The following is a 24644-nucleotide window of genomic DNA, read 5'->3' as shown; positions in this document are numbered from 1 at the left end:
CCAGGCCACTGCCCAGGCAGCCCAGGCAGACAGAAGGCTTTGTCGTTGCTGTGCAGAGCGTCCCGGAGGTGGACCCAGCCACCACCACGCCCAGGTCCCAGTCGCAGCCGAGGACGAGCAGCGGCTCCTCCTCAGCGCCGCAGGCCCCGGCCCTGAGCGCTGCGGGCCCCATCACGGCCAACTCAGAGCAGGTACGTGCACGCTTTGGGGCCACAGGCGCGCCTGCCGCTGCCCTCGGTCTCCCAGGAGACAGAGGAGGCCTCTCCAGACGGGCCCTGTGAAGGGTGTCAGCGACATGGGTGCAAGTGCCCAGCCCTCCTGAGGGCGCGCTGTCGAGGGCGGTGGTCACTTGAGGTGGGAGGTGGGGGGCTCGGGGCACAGCAGGTGGGCGGTTTGGAGGACGGGGCGGGGCGGGGGCGGGGCTGGCAAGAATCACAGCAGGAGGTGTGGCCAAAAGCCCCTGAGCCAGCAGAGTTGTGAAGGGCCTCAGGTGTCCCGCAGAGAGGTTTAGACTTATCCTGCAAGAAGGCAGCCCAGGCCAGGGCGGAGCCTGCAGGAAGGACCAAGTCCTGCTGTGTCCCGAGCAATGACCAGTCTCCCCGAGTTATTTCTTGGGGAGCTAATGCTGCCTCAATGCCAGCCTGGATTCTTTCGGAGGAGTCTGGAGACGAGTCTTTAGACGAATCTGTAGAGCTTCCATTAGTTAAAAAGTGAGGATTGGTCAGACTTGAAAGAAAATCTATCCACTGTTTCTGTTTTCTAAATTCTCATTTACTATTTATGTCAGTGTCATTATTATGGAACCTCATTTAAACAGAGGGCTCAAGCGATTGTGTCCGGTTAGTGGAGTGTGTGCACGTCTCCGCTCTGTGGGCCCCAAGGAGGGGGCGGCTGGCACGCGGTGGGCTGGGATCAGACAGGCCTGGGCTCAGCCCGCTGCTCCTGGTGAGGCTTCAGCCGGGTCGCTTAACCTCGGTCTCTTGTCAGTAGACCAGGCGGCGGTCCTTCTCTCCTGCCCACTGGGCCTCATGGGCCGGCTGGGCAGCGGCAGGAAGGCCCCTGGGATCCCCGGAGCGGGGAGGAGGTGGAGGCCGCAGCTGAAACTACCACTGCCCCTCCTGGGCCCCCACCACAGCCGGCACCAGGCCCCCCAGGTGGCCCTGGGAAGAGGGAAGGGGGACGCCTTTGCAGTTGGATGGCCACCGAGACCCTCCCCTGATTGTCTGCGCCCCGGGGGAGCTCGGGAGCGGTCGGAAGGAGGGTCTGGGATGGGCGAGGGGACACGGGCAGGACGAGAGGGGGCTGAACGCGGTGAAGAGGGACAGCAGACCCGACTGGGCAGTGTGGGGTGTGCCCATGGATGGCCACGGCTGGCCTGTGAGGTCACCTTTGCACAGGTGAGGACACAGGCTCAGAGAGCTGTCCCTGCTGTGGGAGAGGCAGCCCGGGTCCTGGCTCTGGGGAGCTCTGTGGGGCTGGCAGTTGGAACAGGCACCCCTGGATGGGGAGCGGGTGGGGAAGGCGCGGCTCAGAGGCCGCTGTGCTTGGAGCCTCGATTCCGGGCCAGAGCCTGCAGCTGTGAGATTCCTAGTCGAGGACCCCAGAGCGCAGGGACCTTGTGGGCCATGCTCTCCACCACGTGAAGGAGCAGAAACGGGCCCGGAGAGGCTCACTTCCCCTGCAGGCCCCGCTCGGCCCCCTCCCCCCGCGCTCCGACCCAGCACTGCCCCCACATCCCGGGGCCCCCAGCTGCCAGCGCCCCCCCGTGCACAGACTCAGACGGAGCCAGGCCGCGTCCACCTGGTGCAGGCTCACTGACCCTGTCCCCCCGCCTCCCCCGGCCCCCACAGATCGCCAGGCTGCGGAGCGAACTGGACGTCGTTCGGGGAAACACAAAGGTCATGTCCGAGATGCTAACGGAGATGGTCCCCGGGCAGGAGGACTCGTCCGACCTGGAGCTGCTGCAGGTGAGGGCCTCTGGGCCAGGGACACACCGGGGCGGGATGGGGTTCGGGGCCCGTCCTCTAGAGGGACCGAGTCCGAGGAGGCCCGTGTCCAGCCCACGCGTCCCGGAGGCGGTCAGAGGCCAGTCCCAGGTGCTCTCTTCTTCATCCTCCTTAAAAATGTTTTTTCCTCATTGTAAAATGCCAGTTGCAAAATACGTGCCCATCGAAAGAAAAAGGAAGTACAAAGAAGAAAATAGTTTTCTTTAACCCCAGCATCTGCAGATAAGCGCTGTCGCTGTTCTGATGTATTTTCTTTCAGACATTTTTTCCATGTTTATTTCAGATGGGGTTGAGATGATACCAGGTGTATGATTTTATGTGTCACTTTGTTCACCCAACATGACGTCACAAACATTCAGGGACCGCTAGCTGTTTCTGCTCGTGGGAGCCACTTCTGAGACTTCTGGGGTGAAGCTGAGGGTCCCCGGCCAGGGTGGCCCACGTCCTGGCTCCGGAGGCTCTGTGGCTCACTGGCCACCTGCAGGTCTGGGAGCCAGGCGGAAAGGGGTCCAGGAGCAGAGCTGGCCTGCAGGGTTCCTACCCCAGATCCTCCAGGCCCAGAGCTGGTGCCCAGCTCTCCTGATACCGTCTCAGAGACTCTGGCATTGGTGGGAAGTGGCAGCGGCCCCGCCCGCAGAAGCAGCACCTCCCGGAGGGTGGAGAGGACGCCGTGAAATGTGAGGGCCAGCTGCGAGCACCTCCCACGCCTGCCCCTCGGGGCGGCCGGTCTTGGTCTCCTGAGGGCCACACTGGCTGCTGTCCTCCAGGAGGGCATGCTTCCCGGGTGGCCTGGTCCCAAGCAGCTGCTTGCCGTGCCCGCTTCCAGCCCCTAAGGGGGTGAGGGTGTGGGTGGGGGAGACCAGCCCAGGGTGCGGGCTGTGGTCTCTGCTCTGGAGGATCTCACAGCAGGCAGCCTACCTACCTGGGCCCGGGCCCGCCGGCTGCTCTGGACGCCGAGCGACCAGTGCCCACCCACAGCAGCCCAGCTCCAGGCGTGCCATCAGTGCCGCTTCGGCCTCCATCCGCGGTCTGCGGGGTTCTTCCAGGCGTTACCCAAGGCGCAGGAAACTGAGATCAGTCCAGGAACAGTGCAGGAACTGAGGGGCCTCTTGAGGCAGCTTTGTGCTGTGTCAGCACCAGAATTCTTGCTGACGGGTTTGCGGTGGACAGAGCTGAGTTCCTGGTAGCAGGCGTAGCAGAACAAAGCCAGCCCTGCGGACAGCCAGGGCCAAGCAGACAGCACACACCTCTGCGTGTTTAAACAAGCCCATCAGCCAAGACAAACAGAACCTGATCTCCTGGCGTCAGCTCACAGTTTTCAAAAATAGGTTGCTTCCCATGACGTTTCCCTTCCCTCTGTCTTGTTCCAACTCCAAGCCTACTGACCTCGCTGCTATCTTATAAGTCAAACAGAGAGAATGGTCCTGGGTGCCAGTGGGAGGCTGTCCTTTCGGCACGAGAGACTTGGGAGCCAGCAGCTCTGTGAGCAGACACGGCTGTCCTGGCCGCTGGCCTCGCTCCTTGAGCCAGCCGGGCAGGGTCTCCCAGGGGTCGGGGCTGCACGTGGGAAAGTGCCACGGTCTGCTTGGAAAGGGGTGGGATCAGACTGTGCCCAGGGACCCCTCACTCGAGCTGGAGGGTGGCCAGATTGCTCAGGGCAGAAGCTACCCAGAGCTCAAAGTGGAAATAAATGCATTTGTCACCAGGTCAAGTGTTCATGCCCACAGAAGCTGCTGCGGATTTGAGTGTAAACTGCTGGGAGGAAATGGGAAGAGGGAAACGGGAGGTGTCGGCGAGGGCGCGCCGCTGCGGCCGACCAGCATCCTGGCCGGCTGCATCCGGACGGCTTCCCGTGCTTTGCACAGGACTTGCAGGTGTGGCCTCGCCCGCGGCCCACAGAGTGGCAGAAAACTCAGGCAGGGTGGGCGAGGGGAGGCGGGGCCCCGGAGGGAGCACAACAGCTTCCCTCTCTGGGCTGGGAGAGACCTGGGAGGCGGCTTGTCCAGCCCCACCCTGTGCTGTTTCCCCTTGCCGGCAGCATGCCTGGTGCTGCCTTGTTTCTGAAAATCCTCAGCGACAGGCCGGGGAGGCACTTCCGCCTCCAAACACATGACCTGGATAGACTTTGGGAAGCAGCACGACAGGGCAGGAAGAGCCGCGGCTTAGGGATCCCTGGCTTCACCTCTGGGCCTGGCTGCTGCTGAGCCAGGTGACGCGGAGCCTGGAGTAAACTCTCCCCGTTGGCCGGCTGGGAAGCGGCTGATTGAAGCCCGTCCACACCGAGCCTGCAGCCCCGGTCTGTCTGCTCCACCTGCTGGAGCAGACACAAGTTCTTCCCTCACGTAGCAGGTCCTTCCATGCTTGCAGGCTGTCAGCCGCCCTCCCTCGGGTGGCCTGGTGATTCTGAGCAGGGGGCAGCGCCGGGGAACCTGCAGCCTCCGTCTCCCTCCCTCACGGGCTCTCCAGCCGCGTCTTCCCTGTCCTGAGACTCTGCATCTCTGTCTGCTGGAGCTTATGCCCTTGGCTGCGCCTGGGAGTCCGGCCTTGGGAATCTTTAAAGATCCCGATGCCGGCGGCCGTGCCCCCGCCGCCCCCAGATCAGCCTCTCCAGCTCTGTCTGCAGTTAGTGATAACGCGTGATTAATCCAGTGACGCCCAGGATGGGCATCCTTCACCGCCATCCCTCAGCTGACGGAGGCCCATCCCACATTGTGTCTTCAAGTAGCAGATGGTTTAGCCCCTCTCGATTCTTGCCTCTCATTTCAACAAAAACCAGGAGGGCCAGGACCATTTTCTCTAGAGAAATCTAGTTTATTCTATGTGTTCAGCTTCATTATTTCCCCCTTTCTCTTCAACAAAGACTGTGTCTCCCTCCTGTTTCCTTTGCAGCTGTAGAAAGCAGATCTTCAGGGCCTTACTCCCGGCGGGTTCAGAGGAGACCCAGAAGATGATTAAAAAATTGTTTTGCAAGGTGGGGAGGAGAATGTCCCTTGAAGAAAAGATACAGGCATTGGGATGAATTAGACAGAAAAGGGACATATTACAAAGTCTTCTGGTGGATGGAGGGCTTTTGCACCAAGAGCAGTGACCAGCCGCCCTCCCCTCTGTTGAGAACCAGACCCCAGAGGCCAGACTGAGACCGTCCGCGTTTAGGAAGTTCCTGTCCCAGCTGTTGCCAGGCGGGAAGGGCAAGCTGGGCAGGCTTTGGTTGTCTGTGGCTCAGGACCAGAAGAAGGTGCCTGTCCAGGTGGTTTGGAGGCAGGTAGGGTCTGCCTGCTGGTGACCGCGTGGAGGGCCCGCAGGCAGCCAGCAGGTGTCTATGGTGGCACAGATCTTCATGCTCTGGTCCTCCTCTCCCGTGCAATCTCTTCTCGTTTCTTCCTGTTTAATTTTTTTAAGACAGTAACTTAAAAGGTTGAAGCAAGGAGAAGGTGAAACTTTCTCTCTGCAGAGACCCCTGGAGACCCCTGATCCAGGCCGTGTTTAGGCGAAGCTCCGTGGGGGGTCCCTGGGTGCCAACCCAGGCGTAGAGCACGCGAGGCCCTGCCAGCGGGTGGGGGAATGTCCCGCCCCCCTCTGCCCCAGCTGAAGGCCACGGGAGCCAGACCCCAGTGCACGGCCTCGGGTCTCATCCCTCCTCCAGGCGAGGCCCCAGAAACCACCTAGCACTTCCCAAACGTTCTGCAAAGTGATGGAACACCTCCTCCATGAGTGAAACTCTACAGAGACCTATCAGTGTCCGAACAGATGAGAGCAGAGCCACCCTGGCTTCCGTGGTGGTGACCAGCACCATCGGCAGAGCTTCACCTCTTCCCAGCACCCCCATCCCACCCTGGGAGAGCCGAGCCCAGGGCGCTGGACCCCCAGACAGCTGATGGTCAGGTCTGCTTGCTGCTGCCTTGGCCGCCACACCCAGCAGGGGCTGGGCTCTGGGGGGAGATTGAATCCAGCCCTGGCCTCTCCCTGCGGGTGCTGCTGGTGCTTCGGGCGTGTGTGCTAGGTGCTTGAGACGCTCCCTGCAGCCTGCTGAGGGGCTGGTTCTCCTTGGGCTGGCGGCGCCTCCGTGAAGCCTCCTCTGGGGGTGCTTCGGCGTCTGGGGTGGTTGGGAACCAGTCTTCGCCTGCTGGAGGTGAAGGGGAGCCCGGGGTGCTCTAGGCAGTCTGGGGTGGCAGTGCGGGCTCAGGGTGTGTTCACAGCGCACAGGGAGTCTTGGCAGGTGAGATGCATGGTGACACACACAGGATGGGGCATCCTGTCCCAAGTGATAGGGTGGTGTCTGGCATGGTCTGTTGAAGAGAACAAGCACCTGCAGAGAATCACATTAGATTTTCCGGACGGTTTGTGCAAACCCGTACTCTGCGCACAGCAGAGTGTGCACTAGGATGTTTGTCCATCAAGAGGCACCGCCTGGTGGGCGGGGCGGGGGTCCACCTGGCCTCCCGCACACGCCCGGCTTTGTGGACAAGCCTGGGCCTGTGTGGCTTTACGAACTGGCACACGTCTTTGCAAAGCAAGTAGAGTGCGAACAAGGGGCACCCGCGGTAGCCAGACCTGTGTCCCCAGGAGCTGCACAGGACCTGCCGCGCCATGCAGCAGCGCGTCGTGGAGCTCATCTCCCGCGTGTGCAACGAGGAGGTCACCGAGGAGCTGCTGCATGTCAACGATGACCTCAACAACGTCTTCCTCCGATACGAGAGGTGGGAGCCGGCATGGGGGTGGGGGTGGGGGCGTGCAGAATAGAGGCGGAAAATACTCCTCGGACATGCCGACCTGTTCCCATGACGGGGAAGTGCTGCTTGTTCTCCTGGGAGCCAGCGGCAGGAACGTGCCGCGGAGTCAGGCGCTGCCCTTCACGAGCCTTGAGCTGGCCCCTGTCACCCCAGCCCAGGAGGGAGGATGGGGCTCGGGGACCCTGCGCTCCTGCACCTGCTCCTTTGAAGATCCTCTGAATCTGAAAAGGATTAAGGGGGAGAAATCTCTACCAGGGAAAAAAAAAGATTTCCTCTTTCCCATTTTTAAAAAAAAAGGGAGATTTTCCCTTCCTTTGCCACCGCCAGGGTGTGTGGAGTGCGGAAGCAGGCAGGTGTGAGTGCTGGGAGAGACACGCATTCCCGTTTTTCCAAATCATTTTCGGATTTGAGGTGACAAACGTGCATACTCTTTTGCCTTCCCAGAGCTGTCCCCCATGGAGAAAGGTGAGTGATCCAGGCAGTGTCGAGCAGGCAGGGAAGTGGCGAGCGGGTTCCCATACGGAGCTCTGACGGGGCTGCCCCAGAAAGCGCCTTGGCCTGGCCAGCCTTCTGCTCCTAAGGATGAGGGCTGGGCCCCGGGCTGCTGACTTGTGGTCTGATGACCTGGCATCACGTAGGGTCCAGGTGACAGATGCTTGCATCTGGGCCTTAGAGGGTGATTTTGCTGTGGTTGCCACAGCTCTGGGCTGTGTCTCACCTTCGACCATGGCAGCAGCGGTGGGTGGCCCTGTGTCCACCCGACAGATGACGAGCCCTCCACAAGAGGAATGTGGGCCCGTCTGGGGCCCCCTGTGCCATGGGAGTGCAGGAACAGAGCCGGGGGTCTCAACTCCCGGCCCCAGAGCCCCGGGTTCCTGCCCTGCGGTGCCAGGGTCTCCACTGTAAACAGGCTGAGCTTTTCACCTGTTAAACCCATCTCAGCCCTTTCTGGCACAGGGTGCCAGCAATTCAGAGGCAAAGCCTGGGGCCGGCAGCCCTGAGGTGCCCTTCCGGCCAGAGAGCCTTTGCTAGGACTGATGGTCAGCGTGGGCGTGGGAAGGTGCTCCCGCATGGGAATCTCAGGGGGGTTCATATTTCTGTCCTTGTCGACCACTGAGGATAAACCGCGTCCCACGGGTGGCCTGACCAGGTTGTCCCCCCGGGGATCCCTGCTCACCAGGTGCTGACCCCAGCACATGGGGAGACCGACGTGGAGCAGGGAATCTCAGCAAATCCCCAGCTGGAGAAGTCTCTTGGCGGCCTCTTAGCCTGTGGCGTCTGGGGCTGCCATGCTGGTCCCCACCTGATAGAGAATGACTTGGGTGCTGGAGAGGAGATTCTGTCCTCGGCCAGGCTGCGGCCAGCAGGCGGGGGCCCTGGCTGACCGACCCTCCCGCAGCTGCTGGGGCCTGTGCCTGCCCTCCTCCTCCACGTGCCCGGCCTTGGGCCCCACCCCTTCCCCTAGCAAGTTAGCCCTTCGGCTGGTCACTCCGCCACAGAGCTGTCCAACAGGGAGGGACTGCCTGCCGTTCTCCTCTGGATCTGAGGCGCCCCCAGGGAAGGTGGCTGACCCAGCCTCCCCTGCAGGGCCCAGAGGAGCCCTGGGGGTGCTTATGATGGCCTCCTGCATGTTCCAGCCCATACCTGCAGTGCCCTTGGGGAGGCTGGGAGGCTGATCCCCACTCGGGGGAGCCCCATGCAGGAGCAGGAAGGGCGAAGTCGTGTTGGGGGTTGTCCACTCCCTGGCCCCCCAAATGGGCTGGTGGTTCTCCTTCCCCAGAGCCTGGGTCTCTGCTGGCCTCCCGGCCCGCGGGCCCCGGGAGCTTCCCAGGCCAGTGGGCTTCGCGATGCCGTGTCTCGGGCACTCCCTCTCCTTACTCCACTTTCCTTTCCCCGTTAGGTTCGAACGATACAGGTCAGGCCGATCCGTTCAAAATGCCAGTAATGGAGTGAGTATTCCTTCAGAATTCTTACCTTTCTGGAGGCTGGGAAACCTAGGATCTCCTGGGGTTAAAATAGTCGGGCAGTGGGAGAGCAAGCTCTGGTGGGTGGGCTCTGAGGAGGTGCCAGCAGGCACATCCCTGGCGGGAGGGGGCAAAGAAGCCCCCGGGACCTCGCTGTCCCTTAGATGGGGGAGGGGCGGAGGGGGTAACTCACAACAGCCCACCCGGAACCCTGGGTGGTGCCTGCCAGCTTTCCCCTCGGGACCCGGCACGTAGGCTGGGGCTCAGCCCACCTCCTGCCCGGCAGGTGCTGAGCGAAGTGACAGAGGACAACCTCATCGACCTGGGCCCGGGGTCTCCAGCCGTGGTGAGCCCGACCGTGGGGGGCACGGTGCCCCCGTCTTCCCTCTCCTCCCAGCTCGCGGGCTTGGGTGAGTGTCCTGGACCTACCTACCGCCCCCCCGTCCCCCGCCGGCCTTGTGGGGGACTCGTGGGACAGCGTGTGCCTGGGTCCTGCTGTGCCACTTCAGCTCAAGGCTTGTTCCCTAAACTTAGAGTTTGAACCCGTGTTGGAAAGCAGGGGTGCGGCGTGGTCCAAGGGACTGGAAACTGTTGGCTTTTTGAAGAAAGGTGGCTGCTGTGTTGTATGTGGCATATTCTCTATGGCTGGAGTGATTTCCTTCTCAACATCAACTAGGCCAAGGGTAGCAAATAGGTGTCAACTCCTTGGGTGCTTGGCACGTAGGCCCAGGAGGGACGCTGAGGCCACGTCGGGGCTTGGAAGAGTCCGTGGCTTATCGCTGACGTCTGCCCTGGGCTTGCCAAGGGGAAGGGTTTTGCTCTCCTTGACCTAACATCAGCGAGAGTGCACCATCCTCTGAAACCTAAAACAAAAGATGCCATTTTTTCACAGTTTGTTCAGTTTAATGTGTGTCCGTGACTCTGGATGCCCCACCCGGGCTGGATGAGCCCAGTCTAGGACAGAGGAAGTCACAGTATTACATAACCAGTCAGCACGGCCCTCTCAAAATGCTGTCTTCCACCCTGTGCTTCTGTTTTCTTAATATTTATCTTTGTACCTTCATCTCATTTCAGTTGAATCAAGCTTTTACTTAGTGCCCTGGCAGTTGCTGTAATTCTGGCTTCTCGACATATCATGTATCTGTAGCCACTGTTTCTCTTTTTTTTTTTGCGGTACGTGGGCCTCTCACTGTTGTGGCCTCTCCCGTTGCGGAGCACAGGCTCCGGACGCGCAGGCCCAGCGGCCATGGCTCACGGGCCCAGCTGCTCCGTGGCATGTGGGATCTTCCCGGACCGGGGCATGAACCTGTGTCCCCTGCATTGGCAGGCAGACTCCCAACCACTGCGCCACCAGGGAAGCCCGCCACTGTTTCTCTTTCTCTGCCTTCAGTCCACCCAGCATGTGGCCACCAGGCTTAATACCTAAAATTCAGATTGGATTCTGCTGCCCCTGCTTTAAAAAGGTCTAGTGTTTCCCCATCGACTCCTTTGCCTGTGTGTGAGCCTCTTCAGCAGCCTCGTCTCTCCGCCAGCACCCTTCCCGCGTCACCCCCTCTGCCCGCCGCCCAGCCCCCCTCCCGCTCCTGTGGCAGTTTCTGGTCCCCCGCCCATATCTCCACCTAATTCTGTGCTGCTGTCTGTCCCCCTACTCTGTGTACCCCATTGAGGCCAGGAACTGCGCCAGAGCCACTGTGGTCCAGTCAAGGTCGAGCTCTGGCCGTGCGGGCACCTACGAAATACTTGTCACGTAAGTGACGTTGGCCCGTGGCCTCTGTGACCAGCTCCCAGGGGCGCCCTGGTGCGGGCAGGAGCCTGCATGGCCCACCTGCTCGCCGCTCGCCCTCATTCGGGAGCGACCTGGGGGGGTCGGGGGCTGTTCTCGCTCCCTTCTGCCCCCCGCAGGACTTCAGCCCGCCAGGTGACTGCTTCCCAAGGTCAGGCCCACATTTGTTGTCGCCCACCCCTCCTCTGTTCTGTTGCACAGACCTGGGCGCGGAGAGCGTCAGCGGCACCCTGAGCTCACTCCAGCAGTGTCACCCCCGGGACGGCTTTGACATGTTCACCCAGACCAGAGGGAGCTCCTCGGCTGAGCAGCGCAAGACGTAAGTGGGGACCCTCCTGGTGGCTCTCAGAGGACGCTGGGCGGGGCCGACCCCGGCCTGGGCCCATGGCCAGCACAAAGGGGCCTTTTATTCACTGGGGCCAGGCCTTTCCACTCCGGTTGCCGGGACCTGGCGGTAGACACAGCTGTTGAGGCCAGCACCCCGAGCCGGGCGGCTGTGCGGGGTCCTCCCGTCTGCTCCCCTGCTCTCCCTGCCCCCGCGCTGCTGCTGCCTCAGAAACTTCGTCTGTGGCAGGAGCTGGGGGCACGGGGTGGGGCAGGCAGGCACCGAGTTGGTTCCTCGCCCCTGGGGTGCGAGCAGCCTCTTTCCTGACGGTGGCTCTGGCCAAGATGAGCCCTGTGGAATTAGGGGAGTTGATTCCAAAACACACAGCCCCCTGCATCTCCCTGGAACCTGCTTTGAGCTTTCTGTTCAGCCTTTGACCACCTCCCCGGGACCCAGCATCTTGACGCATCCAGCTCTTTGAGTCCCGTACTCTGGACTCACTCAGCAGGTTGACCAGAAGCCCAGGGCCCCAGGCACCTTTTAGCTGCTTTCAAAATGGATACAGCAGAAGAAGTCGGGGAGCAGAAGAAGACAACCCCGTAATGAGTGACAGACCCTCACCCCAGACTGGGAGACCACCTTCCTTGTCAGATGCCACTGAGGCTGCTGCTTTTTTATTATTTTATTTATTTATTTATTTATTTATTTATTTTGTCTGTGTTGGGTCTTCGTTGCTGCGCGCGGGCTTTCTCTAGTTGCAGCGAGCTGGGGCTACTCTTCGTTGCGGTGCATGGGCTTCTTGTTGCGGTGCTTCTCTTGCTGCGGAGCACGGGCTCTAGGGCGTGCGGGCTTCAGTAGTTGCAGCATGCAGGCTCAGTAGCTGTGGCTCAAGGGCTCTAGAGCGCAGGCTCAGTAGCTGTGGCGCACGGGCTTAGTTGCTTCATGGCATGTGGGATCTTCCCGGACCAGGACTCGAACCCGTGTTCCCTGCATTGGCAGGAGGATTCTTAACCACTGCGCCACCAGGGAAGCCAAGGCCGCTGCTTTTAAAATGAGAATTATGACCCCTTTGCCTCTGTCTAGCCTCTCCCTCTAAGCAGTTCAGGGCCCTCTGACACCCTGTCCTGAGCTTTACAAATGCCTCCCTCCTAGTGTTACTTAACAGAGGGAAATGGAGGTGGTACAGAGTCCCAGACCCCAGAGGGAGTGAGTGGCTGGGCTGGGCTTGAACCTTGGCCTCCTGGCTTCAGCTGCGGCCAGACCACAACCTAAATGCCGAGGCCTCTGAGTACTCGTGAGGAAGGTGCTAAAGATGAAGGGTGATTGTGGGTCACCACCTGTCCGTCCCCCGTGACCACTCTGCTTGTGCTGCTTCGTCCCCAGGGCCACCTACGAGGACCCCCAGGCCGTCGGAGTACTTGCTTCTGCGGTAGACGGTCGGAAACAGAACCCCGAAGTGGTAGGTCTCTCTCCCTGATTTTCTGCCTGGGGGGAAAGCGGGGCCGTCTGGTGAAGCCAGCTGGAGAGTTAGGCAGAGCTGGCGGCGCAGAGGGCAGACTGGGGTGAGCCATGTCAGCTCCTGAGTGCCCCCCACCTGTGGGGATGCCCGTGTCAGGACACCCAGGAGGAGACAGGCCCAGAGAGGCAGAGATGTGCGGAGGGCACCCCGCGAGCAGCCTTGGGCGGGGCTGCACCCCGGGGAGATCTGATGGGGAGCCCCTGCTCTCCCCCGTGGTGGCTCTGAGCTCTCAGGGCGCAGGGCTCTTGTGTCCAGAGAGGGTCTCTCCCCAAAGGTTGCAGTGCCTTGGGGTGGGCGGCGCTCTGACAGAAGGGAAACGGTGGCCTGGGCCTGTCCCTGCAGTCCTGCCATCAGAAGGGGCTGGAGGGGGGGAGCAGCGCTGAGGGCAGAGGTGCTCGTTGGTGGAGGAGGGGCCTCTGTGATTTCTGGGAGATCGCAGGGCCCCAAAGGAAAAGGTTTGTGCCTTCATGCTTCTCGTGAGGTGGTTCCCTTCTCGCCTAACTGAGAAATGTGTGTGGCCGCGAGCGAATGAATGTGTGTGTGTGGGGGGCGTTGGGGGGACAGTGGCCCCAGAACAGCTGCCCCCCGGCCCGCCCCATCCAGGGCTACAAAGGGGCAGCGCTCATCTGTCCACTGGAGGGGAGCCTGGCTTCCCAAACACCAGCCCTTGGCCTCCCGCAGCCCCTGTCCAAGTGGCCCAGGCAGGCGGCAGTGCTGAGGCCTGGCGTCCCCGAGAAAGCTCGTGCCCTGGTCCCCATGTCCCTCCCGGCTCAGCCAGCTTGGTGAGGGCCGTGCGTCCCTCTGCACCGGCCACCAGGGGGCGCAGAAGAGCCACCCAGGCTGCGGCTCTCAGTGCCCCGCCCCCCGCAGAACCCCTGAGGCCAGGACTGTTCGGTGGCCCAGTGGTCGTGTTGCTGAGGACGCCCACCCCCCGCCCCCCGGCCCCAACTCAGGGCACCAGGGAGCCAGTAAGGCCGGCCCCTCCTCCTGGCCCAGCTGGCCAGGCCGGCCTGGTCAGCTCTCCACTCTGCCTCCAGGGCCTGCCCCGCCGAGGCCAGGAGTGCCCTTCTCTGCCGCTGTCTCTGCCAGTGCCCAGAGTCCAAGCACAGGAATGCAGCCAGCTCCCTGCCCTTCACCCGGGGTGCCTGGCCTGCCTCCTCTTTTCAACGTTTCCGCCTGCAGCAGGCAGGCTGCTTCTCGTGTGCCCTGCTTGATGGGGTGATGCAGGGAGCAGAGTTCGTGTGGGCTGTGTGTGTGTGTGTGTGTGTGTGTGCGCCTGTCTGTGGGTGTGTCTTTGCATCTGTGTGCACACACACGTATATGCATCTTCAGGCCTGTACTTCGGGTTATGTTGTTCCATATCCTAAACAATGCTGCCCTGGAAATGAAACCTGGGCCAAGGGAGAAATTAAGAACCCAGTAAAGGAGAAAAACCTGTGTAGCCACACCTTCACGATACAACCAAATCAGTAGTTCTAACTTTAAATACTTTTATCATTTAGAAAAGGCAATATCCCCAAATTCATCATTCACATTAAGAGTTTGGAAAAAGAACGCACAGGTAACTGAGAAAAAAGATAATAAGTAAGAAGAAAGTAGAGATGATTGTGCAAAAACTGGTTCTGTGGAGCCGCCCCTCGGTGACCCTGAGAGCCCAGGAGGAGGGCAGCCCCGGGCGGCCTTCTGCGGCCCCAGGAGGTTTCCCAGGGGCGCGGGAACAGGGGTTCAAGTGCGTGTTACCCTCTTGGGGTCCCTGTTACTAAACGCCTCTTCTTTTATCCAGGAGGTAAGGGCATGTTTGGGGGGGTGGGCCGCTGGGTCCCAGCTCCTCAGGTGACAGGGGACCAGCTCTGACAGTGGCTTTTCTGTTTCCATGACATGTGCTATTGCCTTCTTTACCACGGGTCTTGCTGTGACTTTCCTTTCTGGGACTTTTCTGTCCTCGGCCCAGAAGAGAGGTAAAGGTGGGGACTCTGACCTGGAGCCCATAGACAGCTGGCTCATAGCCCAAGGAATGGTGAGAGGTCACCAGCCGCGCTGAGCCCCTTGTCACCACCACCCCCGGCGCTTCCCTCTGTCTTCTCGCGGGTGCCCAGTCTTCCCGTCCTGTCTGTCTCCTTAAGCCGCAGACTTCCAGCCCCAGAAACTCCATCTCTGGTTTTCTGTGGAGGTCCGGGCGTTTGCAGGAGTGAGGGGAGGGCCCTTTCCCTCCTTTTACCGTTTCTGGAGCTCTGGGCAGTATTCACTTTTCCAGGATGAGCACAAGTTACTGTGGCCTCTGCTTGGGAGGGGATGTTTCTGAGAGGACAGGCTCAAAGCATCTGACTGGGCAGAGAACTCCGCCCAGCCTGTGAATGTGGCAATCTAGGCCGATGGGGTCTCGTCCTGTAATTGTTTGTGCCCACTGTGTCCCCCGGAAGGATATGAGACCTCCTAAAGAAACACACAAACGCTAGTGGGACGGAATAAGAAGGTGCTGGGGATCATACACGCAGTCAGCCTCAGGAAGTAGGGCGTCCACAGCTCCAAGACCCTGGAGGATCCCTCCTGCCTCGTGATCAGGTGGCCCCAAGTCTGTGCACAGAGAGGTCACTTGCTGCAGGCTGCCTGCGGTGCAGGGACGATTTCACCTCTGAGACCAGGGTCTGTGCATGGTGGAGCCTGAGCGGGAGACCTAGACACACCAGGAGGAAGCCTAACTGACCCCTTGGGGCTGGGCCAGCCTGGGGCCAGAGGAGGGCTCTTCAGGCTGGGCCAGCATGCCCGAGCCTGCGGGCAGCACAGGGTCACCTGCCTAAGCAAGTGTGACTAGCTCTCGAGGACACGGCCAAAGGGCTGTCAGAGCCGGGGGCCAGGGTGTCTGCCTGCCCAGCTGGGAGCTGGCGACCCAGCACAGCCGCACTCGGGGGGCCGTCTCCCTCCACCTGCCAGCAGCCCGTCCTGCTTGCTGCACCGGACCCCAAGGCCGTTCTTAGGGACATGGGCTAGCCCGGCCCCTTGTTTGCTTCTTTGGGGACAAGCAGGGGCTCTGGCCCACACGTGCGGGTGGCCTTAGAGCAGCGCTCCTGGACACCACATCCACTCCACTGTCCAAATTGGGAGGATCCAGCCGTGTGTCCTTGTGCCTGTTAGTCCTGCAAAAAATGATACTGCCCACACAGCCGCCCCGCGTGTGGCTTGGCAGCCGGTGGTGGCACCCACCCCTGCCCGGCCCCACCTAGAGCTCCAGTCTCTGACTTCAGAAACAAGCCCGACTAACAGCTAACCCTGTGTCTCACCTGCCCGACTGCAGTGTTTTGTTTTGTTTTCTTTTAAACAACGTATATTAATTGCTTTGCCTCATTTCCCATAGCATAGAAACCCTGAGTCTTTCCAAACCTGCCAAGTACAAATTCTTTACTTGGAAACTTTTTGTACTATTGAGGGAGACCAAAGGGCCTGTAGACTGAGCCTCAGGTTGGGGAGGTGGCAGGAGGACTGTCGGGGGGCAGCAGCCCCTGGAAGCATCGCACCCGAGCGCAGCACTTGGTCCGGCCGCGTTGGAAGTGGTGCAGGTTTCCTTGCGGGGAGGCGTGTCGGGCATCCAGGTTCAGCACCAGGCCCGCTACCGTGGAGGAGAGCCCCAAGAACCTTCTCGAGCAGCCTGCCCAGGGATGGCGGTGCTCTTGCCTCTCCCGGCGGCGGTCGGAGGCCTGTCACCCACACGCAGGGTGCAGCCAGGATAGGTGAAAGAGTATCGGTCGCAGCAGGAACCCAAGGAGGTTAGTGAAAAGTCTGTGGCTGCCCAAGCCCAGGCTTGGGGCGGGGCCCCCTATGCAGACCGGGCGACGCCCTTCCCCTTTGAGCTGGTGACCCTCCCGCCCACACGCAGGGCTGCCAGCCTGAGCCCAGGCTGGCCCACCCCTGCCATGTCCACGGCTGCCCTCCACCCGCATCCAGCGCCTCAGCCAGCCAGCCCCATCCAGCCATCCTCGGAGCAAGGGAGTTTGGGGGGCCGGTCTGTATCCAAGGGTGTACCCACACGTGCTCCCTTTATTTTTTTCTCGTTGCATCTGTTTCCCTTTCCGTCTCCTTCCTCCAACTCACACTCTGGCAGCCCCCTTGCCCGGGCGGTGCTCACCTCAGGGCGTGTGAGAGCCCAGGTCTCTCAGGGTGAGAACGCTGAGGCCTCTCTGGCCTGGGGATGTGCCTGCAGCCGGAGCGGTGACAGAGCAGCTCCTATTTGCAGGGCAGCGTGAGTGTCTAGTGTGTCTGAAGCACCTGGTTTGGGGGCACCGTGCTGCTGGCGCCGTGCTCCCCCATCGATTCCCAGGCAGGCGGCTCGTGAGCCCAGGCTGCATCCAGCCTGGCAGGGCGGCCCATCCCCCCGTCACATGAGCTCTGTTGTCACCCACACCCGACTCCACGTGACACACGCCCTCGGCCAGCGCCTCTCAGTCAGGGCTCGGGCCCCACGGCTCCGGCATCCCTGGGTTTCTGAGTTAGAAACGGAAGCACCCGACTGGAACTGAAGGGCTCTGGGGTCGTGAGTGGCAGAAGCCATCGCCCCGTTTCACAGACGAGGCTGAGGCCCCAAACCTGGGGCTTCTTGGGGCCCCGGAGGTGGGGAGCTCCTGGGAGGGAGCAAGTCCAGCCGAGGAGAGGGAAGAACTGTGCTCCCACCCCTGACTCGTGGGGGATGGGCTTGTTTTGAGGGGTAAGGAGCTTCTCACATGTCAGTGTTTATTTTCTGAGCGTGCTGGCTCTCAAGATCGGTCCAGAGGAGAAAACTGAGGCACGATCCCTGGCCCTGAGGGACCAATTCTGAACAGTAACAAAAAAGTTACGAGCAAAACCGGACGGCCTAAGGCCCGTGACACCTTAGTGTCTTTTTTCAAGCTTTGCCACCCGAGGAATCTCCGCTCCTGGGCGGGCCGAGGCTGGTGGGTGTCAGGGGCGCCCCCCCCACCCTTGCTCCGGCAGCTGGAGTTGGCAGGTTTCTCCCTGGAGACACACTGACTTCCCACGCTTGGTCCTGGGGATTTGGCGGTGTGGCACAAGTCCTCCCTGAGGCTGGGTGTTCTGGCTTAGGAGCATCATGGTCACGAAAATTGGCATCTCCTGTCATGGGAACGTGTCGGGCAGAAGCCCCGTCAGCAGGCGTAAAACTGGCCGGTCTCACCCTGGATGCCGCTGGTCCCTGCTCCATGGGGAGGGAAGTCGGCTCCAGGTGCTGTCAGCAGCCCCTTGGCGTCCTGCCTGGAGGGAGGACCACATGTTCCTTGTCCCCATGAGTCATTTCAGGGTGGTTTGAACTCCTTGATATGTTTTCATTTCAACATTATTAAGTCTCCAGTAGGTCAAAAATAAAATGGCAACATAGACAGAATCTCTCTAATCTGATCGAGGTTGGCCTGAGCCTCTCTGAAACACGTGTGGAAGCCAGAGGAGGGTCTGCCAGCCCGGCTATGTGACATTGGGGTGAACCCAGCTACAGACACAGTGCAGGCAATTTTTCTAGAAATAGTGAGCTTGTGAGTGAGTCCCAGGAGGTACATCCAGACCCAGCCGAGGTGAGGATGCAGGTCACCTCGATCAAGGACCATCCACTCGTTTCTCTAGTCTGGGAGCCAACATTTCATTAACGTGGCTTCGAAGGGGTTAAAGGTTACTTTTACTTCTTATCACATTATCATTTTATTATGTCTGACAGCAGCTTAACTATTTCTAGCCAGATAGATTTTCAGGCCCTTGGCATGGGTGGCCCAGGCGTGGACAGGGCCCAGGCACCAGAGGGGTGCCTCCTTTGCTCAGGACCCTGGTCTCCCCCTCCCAACCGCTGCCCTGCTGCCCCCGCCCCCCCCCCCTGCTTTTCAGTTGCACTTCTTTTCTTTGATGCTGGGGCCACAGACAGCCACTGAAAGCCGGGAGGAAAGGGTGGGATGAGAGGAAGCTGCTGCATTCGGGCTGCTTCCTGATTCTTCCACTAAAGAGACACAAAGACAACCAAAGCCCCCGGTCCCTTTTGTCATCAAAACCCTTGCTTTGGCCTGTGTCTGCTGGTGGAGGAATGTGCCGGCCTGCTGTGGGCCAGGCCACACCCAGGCCTGGGTGCCCTTCGTACTCAGAAATGCCCCAGGACACCATCCTTTCAGTGAGCGAGCCTGGACCACCTGCCCCCTGCCCTGCCCTGCCCTGGGCGGACGGCCACGCGGCCACCCCGTCCTGTCGGGGCCGGGACTGTCGCAGATGGAGGGGCTCCCCGGTGCCCCAGGGCTGAGAGGCGGACACACTAGTCAAAAAGTTATCCACTGAAGAACGCGTACTGCGCCTCCCTCCCCACTGCGTCCTGTCCCGTCCCGTCGCTGGCCCCGCTTCCTAGAGCTGCTGCTTCCCTCACCTGCCATCTCACACGCGGCTGCCTGCGTGCCCGCCTGCTGTGCCAGCGTGTTCTGCTCTGTGTACGTCTGGCTCCGTCGGGCTGCTTGGGTTGACGTGTCCGCTGTTCTGTCTCCCCTGCCTGGCCACGGGCTGCCTGGCCGCTGCCTGCCGCTTCCATAGATCCCCGTGGTGCAGCCGTCTGTCATGGACGACATTGAGGTGTGGCTCAGGACCGACCTGGTGAGACTCGATTTTTCTATCTCGTGTGGGGAGTGGCGAGGCCCAGGCGCCTCTGAGGACAGAAGGCCTGGGGGCCGGCGTGGGGCCGCTCCCTGGGGAGGTGTAGGAGGGGAGGCCGGGCAGGCGCCCCTGGGGTCCGCACCTGCTCGGCTGGCCACACCGCCCCCAAGACGCACACTGTTCCCAGTTTACTGCGGTTTCAGGTGTGTGTGTGCTTGGGTCCTTTTGGTTTTGGGTTTTTGTGCGCTTTTTAATTTATATTTTTATTTATTTATTTTTTTTGGTTTTCATTTTTTTCTTTTAATTGTGAAATGTACCCAGAGACATTTTTTTCTTTTAATTGTGAAATTTACACAGACATGAGTTGGTGGGTTGTTTTTTTTTTTTTTTTGGTGTTTGTTTTTTAATTCACTCTCATCCCCTTTCCCCAGCATCTCCTGGTATCTTGTATTTAATGGTTCCAGGGACCATTGTCTTTATACCCAGAGATGGGCAGGAAGGTTAGGACATTGTGCAGCTGGCAAGGGCAGCCGGTCTGAGAGGGCAGGGCTGTGCTGGCCGGTCCCCCGCTGCCCCCCGCCAAGTACTCTCACCACCACCCCCAGCCCTCCACCCCGGGGCTGGTGAAGAAATGCACCTTGGGAGGGGAGGTGTTTGTCCATGATCACGGCTGGTGGGACTCTCCCCGTGACCTAGGACAATTCGTCTCTTGCTTCTTGCTGCCCCCCTCAGGACACCCCCCCAACTAGGACGGCAGACCTCAGCCCCCAGACCTCAGCCCCCAGGACGGGCTTCCTGCCGCTCCGGGCCAGCCCCCAACCCCCCCACCAAAGCCGGGCTTTCCGAAGACTCGGGTGCCATGCCAGGAGAGGAGGGGCCCCCCATTACGCCTTTCCCAGGGAATGCCCGGAAAGAAACAGCTCCCATCTCAGAGCAGGCAGGCCAGGGCCCCCACCTCACGGGGGCCACCCGCGCTTGAGGGCCAGGGACCTCCCAGCCAGGCACGCGGCAGGTCAGGGGCAGAGCCAGGAAGGAAGCCCGGGCCGTGTCTGCTTCCCCATCACTGTCTGTGCAGAGTTCCCAGTGGCCCCCACGTTCCCACACAGAATTGACCCCCCAGAGCCTCCCCAGTGACGGCATCGGGGTGCAGGAGGACGCTGGCGCCGCTCCCAGGAGGCTGCAGCCGAGCAGCCCCCCTGCCAGAGCGCCGCAGGGCCCAGCCCCATGCTTCCAGGCCTCACGCAGTTCCCAGCTGCTGGTGTGGCCATGACCTCCCAGCGCCCTGTGGCTGCCCGCGAGGGGACGCCCAGTGGAGGAACGCCCGGGGCCCTGGCTGCCTGAGGCGCAGCCTCCTCCTGGCCGCCCTGCAGGCCTGCCCCACGGCTCAGCCGGAGAACGAACCTGAACCTTTTAAAATTTTTGCTTTCTGACCCTTCTGGGGGATCACAACCTAGAACCTACTCTTTTTGTTTTTACTTTTTAAAAACAAAGTTTCTGTGTCTCTGATAAGACGAGAGCTGTGCTTTGCTCTTACAGAACTCGGGGGGACAGGAAGTAGGAAGTTTTGCTCGGGTGCCGCCTTGGGGTGGCCGAGGGCGGGAGCGGCAGCAGGACGGGCGTGTCCTAATGCTCTCTCTGCTCTCCCACAGAAGGGCGACGACCTGGAGGAGGGTGTCACGAGCGAAGGTAGGCCTGCCCCCCCCAACCCGCTGCTGCTGTGCCCGCCCCAGGCTCTGGGAGCCCCCCTGCCCCCTGCCATGCCACCTGGGCGGGCCTCCCCTGTGGGCTCCTGGGCTGTGTCCCACCCAGACCTTGTGCTGATGAGAGAGGTGCCACAGCTGGTGAACAGTAGGCATAGTTGCCTGCACTGCTGACCAGTTTGCCCCCGCCAGATGCTCAGTGCAGCTGAAGCAAGACACATGCCATGCAGTCAGCAGGGCACACAGGGAACCCCTGGGCCTGGCACCCTGTGGCCGCACAGCTGGGCCCCTCTGCAGGCACAGAGCCCTGCTTGGTGGGTGTGGGGGGCTTTCCCTGCCAAGTTCAAGGAGGAACTCACCCCTCCAGCTCCCCCTGCCCTGCCTCCTGTGCTGATCTGGACGATGGAAAAGCTCCACGTCAGTGGTGGGGCAGGAATCCTAACTGGCACCCCCCACCCCGCCGGCTTGTGACAGGTTTCCCGCTCGTCCTGGTGGTGGCGGAGGAGGAAAGGGGGCGGGTGCTCTGTGGGGAGCAGGTGGGCGTGGCTGTTGGAGCCTCAATGCAGCTGAGCCCTTACCAACCCCGCCGGCCTTGCTTTGTGTTGTAGAGTTCGATAAGTTCCTTGAAGAAAGGGCCAAAGCTGCAGAAATGGTTCCCAACCTCCCCTCTCCCCCAGCGGAGGCTCCGGCCCCGGCCTCAAATCCCTCCAGCCGGAAGAAGCCGGAGCAGTCAGAGGATGCCCTCTTTGCCCTGTGAGCTGTCCTGTGGTTGGGCCCCCCCACGGCAGGTCACCTCTAGCTCCCCCCATCCACACCAGGCACTGGCCACTCTTCCCATCCCCAGCCCCCACCTGGTCCTGCGCTGCTGTGTCTCCATGGAAACGCCACTGTGTTTGCTCCCAGGCCTCCTGCTAGTCAGGACCAGCTTTAGCCACCCTCTCTGTGGGCGGCGGGACAGCGTCGCTGTAGCCACAGCCCCTCAACTTCTGCTCTTCCTGCCCACCAGCTCCCTCTGCCTGTTTCTTCCCAGGAAGAGCCCACAGCTGGTCCAGCACCAGGCAGGCAGTCCCTTTGGGTCTGTTCCTGAGCAGTTCCTCTGGTCACCTGCACACAGAGAAGGGGCTCAGGCCCCAGCCCCTTCCCCAGCGTGCCCCTGCCCAGCTCAGTGGGCCTCTCCTGCCCTCCCGTGACCCCCTGTGTCCCAGAAAGGGCAGGTCTGCACCTGCGGGCTTGGTCGCCCTCCCCGGACTGCTGCTGCCTGCTGAGCATCGGCACTTTAGAAGGCTCTGTGGATGCCCACGGGTGGCGTCTCTCACCTGCCATGTGCTTGACCCTTTCTTCATACTCAGCTGCTAGCCCAGACCCACGTCCGAGCTGGCTCAGTAGCCGAGCCTGGGACCAAGGGGTCCCCCGCGGGCCTGCATGCTCCTGGTGTGGGCAGAGCCATGGGCTGTCGGGAGGGCAGCTCGCAACCCTGGCCGGTCAGCTCTTGCAGAGATAACACTACTGTCTCCAAGCTGCCCCTGTGCGCCGCAGGCCCTGTGGCCGCCCCACCTGTTGCGGGGCCTGCACAGTGAGGGCTGGCTCCGGCCAGCTTGGGAGAGCTTTGCACGTTGGTGAATGTGCTTCGGCCTGGTCTGGGGCAGCCTCCACGCCTCCACCTCCAGGGCCCAGCAGCAGGCGGTGTTGCACCCCAGGCGAGATCCCAGTGACCGAAGGCCCCTGCACTCTATGGGGCGGGGCCTTAGCCTCCCCTGCAGACTGTCCTGAAGCCTGAACTCCTCCCACCCCAGACCCGGCGCCCAACCAACCTAGGAGGGGCTGGCGACACCCACTCCTGTCTTGGGTCCTTGCTGGTATCTCGGGCCATAGGCAGGGCACTAGCTGCCCGGTCCAGCCTGAGCCACCCTGTGCTGTGGCCCAGAAGAGCGAACACACTGCTGCCGCGGCTTCCGCCAGCCTGTGAGCCCAGGTCCAGGTCAGCGTTCCAGCACGCGCTGCCTGGGCGTCGGGGCAAGACCTGGCCGGGCCACCTGGTGGGCCTGGCCCGTGGTGTGGTCAGCCCTTCCCACCTGGCAGCCCAAGGAGAGAAGAGGCTGGGCCTGACACAGGCCGGGATCAGTGCCGCCGTGGGCTCCAGGGGGGGCGTTTAGGACGGGGCTGGAGGGCTGTGCGGGGCACCGGCAGGAGCAGGTGGGGAAAGCGGGGTGCTGCCCGCCGGGACCCTCACCCAGCCTGGCACCCTGCAGCTTCCTCTGGAGTGGACGCCTGGGGTCCGGCTGGGGCTGTCACACTCCAGTTCCTCAGAGGGCGCTCAGGAAGTCCCCACCACGGAGCTGGGCCAGCCTGCCTGCACCCTGCCCCGCCCCGACCCTCACACAGCTGCACCCCTCTCCTCGGCGTTTCCAAGGGCGGGGCCCCGAGGCCGGCGTGGATGCTGAGCGTCTGAAGTTGGCCGACTTGAGCTGCACAGAAGGTGGCTGGGTGGCCCGGTTGTCCCTGGCGACCCTGGCTGGTATCCCCGGGCTTTGGGCGCAGCCTGGGGAGCGTATCTGTCTGGGGGCGGGGGACAGTGGGCCTCAGGTGGTCAGTCCCACGGGAGCTGCGGCAGCCAGGCCCAGCGTCCGCTGAGGGAGGAGCCAGCCTCCCACCCGGCGAAGCAGGGAGCCCAGGGGTCTCCCGATGGAGGGTGAAGTGGAGACATACCTGCCCAGGGAGGCCCCGCAAAGCCGCCCCCCAGCTCCAGCTGCTCAGCCAGGCACAGCTGAGAGACGTGGGGCCGCCGGGGCGGCGGGTGGTGGCGGCCTTGCTGGCTGTCCCAGCTGGAGCTGCCCCTCTGCTCGCCCATCAGGTCACAGCAGCCTGCCCCACCCGTAGGCCGGCCTGGGAAGCAGGTGCCCGGGACGGTGCTGCTCAACCCTTCCTGTCCTGAGCCGTAGACGCCCTGGGCACCCCACCCCCCCGCTGGCTCCCTTCCGCCTGGGGGGCATGGCACTCGGGAAGGGAAGCTGGCCAGAGACTTCCGCCCTGGGGAGTGGGACCCCCCGCCAAGCCACCAGTCTCTCCACCAGTGTTAGACATCACAGATACAGTATGTACTTAATTACACAACATTATTGCTGGGATTCCTTATAAGCACTAATTATACCTGATTATAGGTTAAAATATTTATTTTGTCAAGATATTTTCTTGGGGATGTGTTTAACCTTTTCTGTGTTGTGTGCTGAGATGTGAACACTAACCCTCTCCTCCTGCCTTTCTGGCCAGTGGACAGCAGCAAATGACACTGAGTGCAGTGTGACCCGGGCACTGGCGGGCCTTTGGCCAGCCTGCCCCAGAGCGGCCCCTGCCCGGGACCCCCAGGCACCATGCAGGCCGACTGGCCCAGGTGACACGTGAGCAACTGGCTTATCTGCACGCGCGGGACAAGGGCCGCAGAGCTGCAGCGGCTCGTCACTGGCCAGGCCAGAGGGCAAGGTGGCCGTCTGCTGTCCGTCCTCCTGTCTCTCTGTCAGCCCCCTCAGTGTGAGCGGCCGTGCTGTCTGCCCTGGGCCACGCTGCCTTGGCTCGCTGCCCTCCCCCTCCTCACCCAGGGTCCAGAGCAAGGGGCCTGGGGAGCCGTGAGGCCTGGCCCTTCACTCAAGGCCTGAGCAGGGAGAGGGGACGGGTGACAGCAGGTGCCCAGACTCGGCTCTTCCCGCCCCTTCCTGCTGCCACAGCCCCGCTCGCCTCCGCACGCTTCTAACTAAGTCCAGCCCAGCCTTCCGGAGGGGCCGAGGGGGCTGTGGGCTGGCGAAGGGGAAGCACCGTGGGGGGCTGCCGCCAGGTCTGGGCCCCTCCCCCGTCCCCGACGTGGGTAGAGCTGGCTTCGCCACCCGGGCTGAGTGTGTGCACCCAGAAGATGCCCTGTGGCCCCCGCCTCTCCCAGTGCCCTGCTCCAGCCCATGCTGTCCCTGGGGCACCCTGGGAACAGCTGTCGACCCCAGAATCTCACTGCGTCTCTCCAGGCACTCCTGG

At 61.7% G+C, this 24644-nt stretch overlaps 1 protein-coding gene across 11 annotated transcripts in view; it reads left to right on the top strand.

Annotated features, from left to right (window-relative positions):
- The window catches only part of TOM1L2 (target of myb1 like 2 membrane trafficking protein), a gene marked incomplete at both ends in the record, with an annotated part of 77529 nt that extends 56145 nt beyond the window's left edge, over positions 1-21384 (top strand). For 3 of the 11 annotated variants that reach the window (XM_079725151.1, XM_079725150.1, XM_079725147.1), the window contains 10 exons: positions 57-191; positions 1851-1967; positions 6570-6703; positions 8637-8685; positions 8987-9110; positions 10685-10802; positions 12192-12267; positions 18868-18927; positions 20577-20613; positions 21236-21384. In XM_079725151.1, coding sequence (XP_079581277.1) covers positions 57-191; positions 1851-1967; positions 6570-6703; positions 8637-8685; positions 8987-9110; positions 10685-10802; positions 12192-12267; positions 18868-18927; positions 20577-20613; positions 21236-21384 — 999 coding nt within the window. Of the gene's footprint in view, positions 1-56; positions 192-1850; positions 1968-6569; positions 6704-8636; positions 8686-8986; positions 9111-10684; positions 10803-12191; positions 12268-14254; positions 14345-18867; positions 18928-20576; positions 20614-21235 lie in introns of all 11 variants that reach the window. The other 8 variants (XM_079725144.1, XM_079725148.1, XM_079725152.1 and 5 more) reach the window with 6 other exon arrangements.
- Positions 21385-24644: the final 3260 nt, after the last annotated feature.

Source organism: Hyperoodon ampullatus, assembly GCF_949752795.1.
Source record: "Hyperoodon ampullatus genome assembly, chromosome: 19".
NCBI classification, from domain to species: domain Eukaryota; kingdom Metazoa; phylum Chordata; class Mammalia; order Artiodactyla; family Ziphiidae; genus Hyperoodon; species Hyperoodon ampullatus.
Note: the sequence above shows the minus strand (reverse complement) of the source record. Positions and strands in the feature narration are given on the sequence as shown.